The 8,333-nt window shown below is 53.9% G+C and overlaps 3 protein-coding genes across 3 annotated transcripts in view; 1 reads left to right on the forward strand and 2 right to left on the reverse strand.

Moving 5' to 3' along the window:
• VPS51 (VPS51 subunit of GARP complex) overlaps nucleotides 1-8,333 on the reverse strand; it is a 148,382-nt gene that overhangs the window by 26,608 nt on the left and 113,441 nt on the right. The gene's annotated exons all lie outside the window — the stretch shown is intronic.
• On the forward strand, nucleotides 3,157-4,538 carry TMEM262 (transmembrane protein 262). Its single transcript, XM_050757322.1, has 5 exons — nucleotides 3,157-3,458; nucleotides 3,548-3,605; nucleotides 3,879-4,052; nucleotides 4,160-4,259; nucleotides 4,379-4,538. Exons 1-5 carry the CDS (start codon nucleotides 3,271-3,273, stop codon nucleotides 4,453-4,455), a joined length of 597 nt encoding a protein of 198 aa, XP_050613279.1. The 5' UTR covers nucleotides 3,157-3,270; the 3' UTR covers nucleotides 4,456-4,538.
• On the reverse strand, nucleotides 4,512-8,203 carry ZFPL1 (zinc finger protein like 1). Its single transcript, XM_050757264.1, has 7 exons — nucleotides 8,099-8,203; nucleotides 7,677-7,788; nucleotides 6,303-6,496; nucleotides 6,122-6,194; nucleotides 5,840-5,986; nucleotides 5,474-5,591; nucleotides 4,512-4,982 (listed from the first exon to the last, which is right to left on the reverse strand). The coding sequence occupies exons 1-7, from the start codon at nucleotides 8,198-8,200 to the stop codon at nucleotides 4,796-4,798; spliced, it is 933 nt and encodes a 310-aa protein (XP_050613221.1). The 5' UTR covers nucleotides 8,201-8,203; the 3' UTR covers nucleotides 4,512-4,795.

The following is an 8,333-nucleotide window of genomic DNA, read 5'->3' on the forward strand; positions in this document are numbered from 1 at the left end:
TAAAAAAATACAGGCCGGGCGCGGTGGCACACGCCTGTAATCCCAGCACTTAGGGAGGCCGAGGCGGGCGGATCACAAAGTCAGGAGTTCGAGATCAGCCTGGCCATTATGGTGAAACCCTGTCTCTATTAAAAATACAAAAATTAGCCAGGCATGGTGGCGCGCGCCTGTAGTCCCAGCTGCTCGGGAGGCTGAGATGGGGGAATTGCTTGAGCCCTGATGGTGCCACTGCACTCCAGCCTGGGTGACAGAGCAAGAAGAAAAAAAAAGACTCTGGGGTTCACCCAGGTCTAGCTTCTTTTTAGAAAGTTCCCAAATAGTTCAAGTAGTTCTGATACACACTCACATTTAAGAACCCGTAAGGCTGGGCACAGTGGCTCACGCCTGTAATCCCAGCACTTTGGAAGGCGGAGGTGGGAGACCTGATTGAGCCCAGGAGGTCAATACCAGCCTGAACAACATAGTGAGACCCGCCCCCTCTATTATTGAAAAAAAAAAAAAAAAAAGGACAGACTCAGCAGAGCTTATGTGACTGACTGATGGAATGTGCTGAGTGAAGGGCTGGGTGGAAATGTGGAGGATAACTCTCAGGGTTCTCTTTTCCTGTTTTTTGTTTGTTTGTTTGTTTGTTTTGAGACAGGGTTTTGCTCTGTCATCCAGGCTGGAGTGCAGTGGTGCTGTCTTCGGCTCACTGCAGCCTTGACCTCCCCTCCCACCTCAGCCTCCTGAGCTGCTCTCCCAGGGTTCTGACTTGGACAAAAGTGCAGCTGTGCACAAAGGTGAAGAGTTCACCTGTAGTCCCAGCTACTCGGAAGGCTGAGGTGGGAGACTCGCTTGAACCCAGGAGGCGGAGGTTGCAGTGAGTCCAGCCTGGGTGACAAGAGCAAAACTTCATCTCAAAAAAAACAAAAAACAAAAAAATAGAGCAGAGTTGGGTAGCTACCACAGAGACTGCATGGTCCTCCAAACCTAAAATATTTACTATTTTACAGAAAAAGTTTGCTGACCTCTGAATCAATGGGATGTCTAGAAACCATTTAAAATACTTGATTTCAGCCTATGAAACTATAATCTTAAGAACATGAAAAAGGGTATAGATTGAGGCCTACTCAAAGAAGTCTATAAACGTTTTTAAAAGTTGGAGAATAGTGTTAAGAAAAATCATCCAGGCAGGTCGTGGTGGCTCACGTGTGTAATGCCAGCATTTTGGGAGGCCAGGGTGGGCATATCACCTGAGGTTGGGAGTTCGAGACCAGCCTCACCACCATAGAGAAACCCCGTCTCTACTAAAAATACAAAATTAGCTGGGCTTGGTGGCACATGCCTGTAGTCCCAGCTACTCGGGAGGCTGAGGCAGGAGAATTGCTTGAACCCGGGAGGCAGAGGTTGCTGTGAGCTGAGATGGCGCCATTGCACTCCAGCCTGGGCAACAAGAGCGAAGCTCCGTCTTAAAAAAAAAAAAAAAAAGATAGCTGGGCGCGCGGTGGCTCAAGCCTGTAATCCCAGCACTTTGGGAGGCCGAGACGGGCGGATCACGAGGTCAGGAGATCGAGACCATCCTGGCTAACACGGTGAAACCCCGTCTCTATTAAGAAATACAAAAAACTAGCCGGGCGAGGTGGCGGGCGCCTGTAGTCCCAGCTACTCGGGAGGCTGAGGCCGGAGAATGGCGTAAACCCGGGAGGCGGAGCTTGCAGTGAGCTGAGATCCGGCCACTGCACTCCAGCCTGGGTGACAGAGCGAGACTCCGTCTCAAAAAAAAAAAAAAAAAAAGAGCTGGGCATGGTGGCACATGCCTATAATCCCAGCTACTCAGGAGGCTGAGGCAGGAGAATCACTTGAACCCGGGAGGCGGAGGTTGCAGTGAGCTGAGATCCCGCCACTGCACTCCAGTCCCGGCGATAGAGTGAGACTCTGTCTCAAAAATAAATAGAATTAGGAGCTAGGAACTTTTATGTATAAAAGTTCATTTGTATTCAAATAAGGGCTGAGGCACAAACAATTGTTTCAACAGTGGGACCACAGCTGGGCCTTGGGGCATCACCCCTTTCATGTGGTTAGGATGGGGCTCTGAAGAATTATTGTGCTCGTCTGGAGACTGGCCAGCAAGCACAGGCGGCGGGTGCAGGCTCTAATCCCACTGCTGGGAGGCAGCCTGTGGGTCTTGGGCTGACCTGGGACCTAACTTTTGGGGCAAACAGTTGGGCAGGAGGCAGTGGGGTGGCTGAGTTCAACATCAAGTCCTGTACTCCTCCCTCCTCTTCTCCTGCTTCAATCCCTGGGAGCTGTCATCTCACTCTATACCATTTCTGGCTGTTTTTCTGGCATATTTTGTTGACGGCCTTGGAGTGCTCACCTTTGTTTTTTTTCTTTTCCTTTCTTTTTTTCTGTGTCACCTAGATTGGAGTACAGTGGCATGATCATAGTTCACTGCAGCCTGGGACTCCTGGGCTCCAGCAATCCTCCCATCTCAGCCTCCTGAGTAGCTGGGACTAAAGACACGCACCAGCACACTCAGCAATTTTTTTTTTTAAGAGATGGGGTCTTGCTGGACAGGAGTGGTGGCTCACGCCTGTAATCCCAGCACTTTGGTAGGCCAAAGTGGGCAGATCACCTGAGGCTGGGAGTTCGAGATCAGCCTGACCAACATGGAGAAACCGCATCTCCACTAAAAATACAAAATTAGCTGGGCTTGGTGGTGCATGCCTGTAATCCCAGCTACTCGGGAGGCTGAGGCAGGAGAATTGCTTGAATCCAGGAGGCAGAGGTTGCGGGGAGCTGAGATCACGCCATTGCCCTCCAGCCTGGGCAACGAGAGTGAAACTGTCTCAAAAAAAAAAAGAGAGATGGGGTCTTGCTGTCTCCCAAGCTGGTCTTGAACTCTTGGCCCAAGGCAATCCTCCCACCTGGGCCTCTGAAAGTGCTGGGGTTGCAGGTGTGAGCTACCACCCCCAGCCTCGTTCTCATCTCTTACATGCATGGAGGAAATGTTTTCCTTCTGGCTTGCATCTGACCCTGCTCGCTCAGCACAGCCTCAGGTAGTATCAGATCTTAGTTGCAGTCCTGACTCCCTCCCTTACTGGCCATGACAACTTGAGGAAGACCATCCTTTCTGCCTCAGACTCAATTGTCAAATAGGATTTATGCCACCAGCCCCAGCTGTCTCATGGGACTCTTGGACGGATGGAGGTGAAACTGCTCCAAGCACCTGAAGGTGGCAGAGAGGAAAGCTGACCAGCATTGGGTCCTGTAAGAACATCTGGGGAGAGAATGGTAAAGCCAGGTGCCCTCTGGGCCACACTGGGAAGGGCACGGGGAGGATCCCGGGACAGCTCTGAAGAATCTGTTGATATCTTTCCTTCTCGTAATTCCTTTCCACCGGAGGGTAGAGCAAATACTTGGAACCTGGGATTCACCCCAGGCCTCCCCTCACCTGGGAATGCCTTCCAGCTATGCAGGTGGGTCCTAATCTCTCATCTGCCTAAAACTTGCTGTGAATCTAGACCACACCCCTCAACTTTTCTGAGCCCCAGTTCTTCATCTGTAGACTGTGTTCACGCTGCCTCCATTGTGGGAAAATTGAGATGTGCACAAAAGTGTCTAGAGTGAGTATGGGACAACTAGGGCTGCTGCCCCTTCGCCTTATGGGCCCCCACTGATCTCACAATTCAGAGCACCCCTACCACCTGTGAGGCAGTCCTGTGTTGGCTGGAATCAGCCTGTGTTCTAGAATCTTGTCCCCTCCACTGTCCTCCTGGTTCTAGAATCCCACTGCTATTCCATACCAGGCACTCTAGAACCAGAGACTGCTGCTTTTCCTGGGCAGGGCCTGCTTGCTCCAGCTCTCAAGTCTGACTTGCATCTACTCTGTGGGCAAGATGCGGCTGCGAGACCGCATCGCCACATTCTTCTTCCCAAAAGGCATGATGCTCACCACGGCTGCACTGATGCTCTTCTTCTTACACCTGGGCATCTTCATCAGCGACGTGCACAACTTCTGCATCACCCACCACTACGAACGCATGAGCTTTCACTACACAGTCGTCCTGATGGTAGACTCGGGGCAGGGACGCAAGGGCTGGCTGCGGGAGGCCCGGGGGGCTGATGGAAACCCCACTGTTGTGTCAGGGGGCCACTCTCCCACTAGATGGGCCTACAGTTCTCCCAGGTGATCAGCATCTGCTGGGCTGCCATGGGGTCACTCTATGCTGAGATGACAGAAAACAAGTACATCCGCTGCTCTGCCCTGACCATCCTGAGTGAGTGGCGGGAGGGGGAGGGTGCAAGGGGGAGCGGGGAGCTTTGGAACCCTGAGATATGGCAAGGAGTAGCCAGGGAAGGGTACTGGGGCTCATGGGGGGCTCTCTCCTCCACCCAGTGCTCAACGGAGCCATGTTCTTCAACCGCCTGTCCTTGGACTTTCTGGCCATCGAGTACCGGGAGGAGAACCACTGAGGCCTGGGGAGTCGGAACAGGGCTGAGGAGGCTGAACGAAAAGGCTGCCTCGGGTGTTTTAATAAAGTTGTTGTTTATTTCCACCTGCCAGCTCCTTCATGGGGCAAGGGGTGGGAGGCTGGAGACCCGGGAGGAAAGCAAGTCAAGACAAATGCTTGACCCGCGGGGACTCCAGGCCCGTCCTGCAACCACTCTGGTGGACTCGGCTTTGGGTCCAGGGTCTTAGTGTCTTAGGCTTGACGGAGAGGGGCAGTGAAGAGGTGCCCCCAGCCTCCCCATTATGCCGCCTCTCCTCCACAGGACCCAAGTCCTAGGCTGGCCTAGCCACAAGCAAGGGGGCTCAGGAGGGGCCCACGCGGATGTGAGGGTTCATGAGTGGGTCCAGGTTGGGGTCGCTGTCTGCTGCGGCCCGGCCTAGGCGAGACATGAGGGCAAGGAGGGCCAGAAAGCCCAGCAATCCCAGGAGTAGCAGCAGCCCTGCCCGCTGGAGCAGGGTCAGCGGTCGCTTCCGAGACCCGGCCCGGCTCCTGGGGGGATGAGGGGAAAATCAGGTCAGGCCCCAATCCCTGGTGGCCCCCACGGCCTAGAGAGAAGCCCCGGTCACCACCCATTCCTGAACCTCCATCTCCTTGTCTGTGCCTCAGAGATGATCACTCCTGCACTTGCCACCATAGGGCCTTATTGTGCAGCTCAGACCAGCTGAGGCACACGACTGTGTTCTGGAAACTACAACGTGTCAGGCGTCGGGGAGAGTTACAAAGATTAGGGGGTGTCAGTTCAGGAAGGGGCCTCAAAGAGCCTGAGTCCAAACCTCCTGTGTAGGAGGCACTGAGACAGCCCCAGAGAGAAGCAAACCACAGCTTCTGCTGCACAGCCAAGGCCTCTGCACACCCCAGCACCAGGTACTGTCACTCCCCAGAACGAGCCCCTTTGGTTATGAAACTGTCCCTCCCAGGGCCTCTGGTTCCCACTCCCTCTCCACCCCTTCCCGGCATTCCGCCCGCCTGACCCTGTGTACCTTAGCAGCTGGGCCAGCCAACCCAAGGCAGGCCGGCGTCGGTACTTGTCATCGTCACAGTCTCCATGGAGGCCTGGTGTCCGGTCATCATCCCGCGTATCATACACCTTCCTAGGGGCTACAGGGTGGAGCCACTAGCACCAATAGACTCAGGAAAACTGGCCGCTTTGGGGAGGGCTAGGGGGATCACCTGCCCTCCTCAGTCTGACAGAGCATCTCAGAATTGTGCGGAGGTAATGGCTGTGCCTGGATTGAGGACAGGTTCCTCCAGGTGGGTCTCTCTCTGGATCCTCAAGCTCCCCGTACACAAACCACTCCACCACCCTCTTTCTATCCTTCCGCAGCCTGGGTCACTCCCAGGCTCACCATGAGTTAAGGGCTCAGGATTGCCCATGTGGATCACTGTGTGCGGCTCGGGCCGGCCTGGGGAAGCCGGGGGCCGGGGGGCCTGGCTGTAGAAGGCTGGGGCAGCAGAGGCGCTGTCTACCTCCTCTGGTCCAGGGGTCCTGCTGGCTGTGGGCGGAAAGAGAGCCATCAGCAGAAGTAGTGGGTAGAGCTCAGGGGTAGAGCATGTGACTGTAGACCAAGGGAGCTGTCAGCAGAGCAGGGAGGCTAAAGCCCAGACAGTCGGTGGAAGCCACCACTTACCATTAAAGCTAGACCAGTCAGAGAAGTCAGACGTGTTGAGGGGCTCGGGCTCTGGGCTCACCACCTCATCGATCTGGAGGAGGGAATCTGGGTCACCAGGCTGCCTAGTACTGTCCCCACCCATCTGGCTCAGGTGGGGCCCAGGGCAGATGGATGGTCAGACAGACAGAGGGACTCTCACCAGAGGGAGGCCCAGTCCTGCCCGGGCCCAGTTGACCGTGGCCAGCTTCTCTCTCAGTGCGGAGGCCACAGGGCCAGCCAGGTTGGTTGGGGGGAAGATGGGGCCATTGCAGCTGGGGCACTGGTAGCCGGCAGGTGCCGTGTTTCGGGGTAGCTGGGCAGCACGTTCATTGAGGCAGGCCCAGTGAAAGAGATCTTAGGGCCCATGAGACAGGGGAGAAGAGACATGAGGAAGAAGACACTTAGGGCTCCTAGCCTAGCAATAGCCCCCAAACCATTGCAGGACATATGGACACACGTGTGTGCCAGAGCCTTCTCCTCCCCGTCCTGTTCCCTAAAACATCAGTCTTCTTGGCTATCACCATCTAAGTCCAGGCAGTGCTACCAAGCTGTCCAGCTCACAGGGGTAAGTTTGGGTGGGAAGAAACGCCACCTCTCCTTTCAGTGAGTCCTCTCTGGGCCTGCACTCATCATACTCTTTGGGCTAATGGCTAATAATGAACAGTTTCAGAAAAGGTTCCTTGATATACACACAGGCACACATATGCATGTACACATCCCTGGGCGCACATGTACATGTGCTTATAAGCACATAATCAAACACAAGTAGCATTCACTATATCTACACTATGGCCACAGGAGCCCTCACACATACACATCTATACACTCACAGGTTTGCTAACACTCAGGCACATTCAACCATGCATTCTCTTGTACTCCCACAACACACCTGTGTTCATATGTTTACGTACATACATTTACCCATTCATTCACCCCCAAGTACTAATCAACACACTAACACTCATTTAAACACACAGTGTACATTAAGTGCCTGCAAGTACACACACGCACTCATAAGGAAAAACACATATGGAGCTGCCTCTTGCATGAGCTCCTTCAAAAACTGGAGCGAAGGCTCTTACTCCAGATTCAGGTCAAAGTCATGACACATATGTCTGCTGACTTCTTTTAGCTAACTTTAATGTGGGAAACTCACTTCCTCTCTGTTTAGACTTGGAATCAGTGGTGGATCCTGAATATCTGAAAGCGACATGCCGGTCTGGCTAGCTGATAGTCACGGCCACCAGCATACACATAAGCTTGACTGGCTCTCGCTCAAACCTCCAGATTGGCAGGTCTGAATTTTTAGGAAAGAGGAACTAGGAGCTTTAATTTTTAGGAAAGACAGTGAGGCCTAGAAAGGAAGAATAACTTGCCTGAACTTACAGAGCAGGTGAGGAACTTTAATATGACTAGAATCTGGGTTCTGAGACTTGGGGGACTCACTGTCCTGCTGCTTGAGGAGGGCCTGGAAACCAGTCACCAAGCTGGCCCCTGAGGCTGGCCTGATCCCCCCGAGGTGCCAAGGCCTCACCATAGCAGACAAGGCGGGTCGTCTCTCGGCTGGCCAGGGGTATGTTGCACAGGCGGCAATTGGGGTTGTAGTCGCTATCTTGGAGCCATTGCAGGTAGGACTGGACGATGCACTGGAGTGGGAGAGAGATGTCACAACTGGTGCTGGGGCTGCTCGGCCTATCACCCCAAGGTCTGACAGTCTCTTTTTCTCTAGTCACAGAGGAGACTCATCCTTTTGTTTGTTCAATCAATATTTATTGAGCACATACTGTGCGCCAGACTCTCTCTTGGGGGCGGGGGATATATCAGTGAACAAAATAAACCAAGTCCTTGCCCTTGTGGGGCTTACATTCTAGCGCGGGGTCCCTCATTGATTTGGAGGAAGCCAATACCGCCTTGCCCACCCAGTGCCCTGCTCAGTCGCTCCCCTGAAGGCCCCACCTTGGCGTGATTGGCTACCAGGCAGTGCTCGCAGACGTTGACCCGGTGTTCGAAGCAGAACAGGTTGGTCACCTTTCTCTTGGGGCACTTACAAAGCCCCATGATCGATCCTGGGAAAGGGACCTGAGTTGGTAGGAAGCCAGGTTCTGGTGGCCACCACTACGCTCTCACCAGCCCAGTTTCCACTCTTAACTCCCCCAGACACTCTCTTATTCGCCCCGACCCAAGATTTCTG

Source organism: Macaca thibetana, chromosome 14 (assembly GCF_024542745.1).
Source record: "Macaca thibetana thibetana isolate TM-01 chromosome 14, ASM2454274v1, whole genome shotgun sequence".
NCBI classification, from domain to species: domain Eukaryota; kingdom Metazoa; phylum Chordata; class Mammalia; order Primates; family Cercopithecidae; genus Macaca; species Macaca thibetana.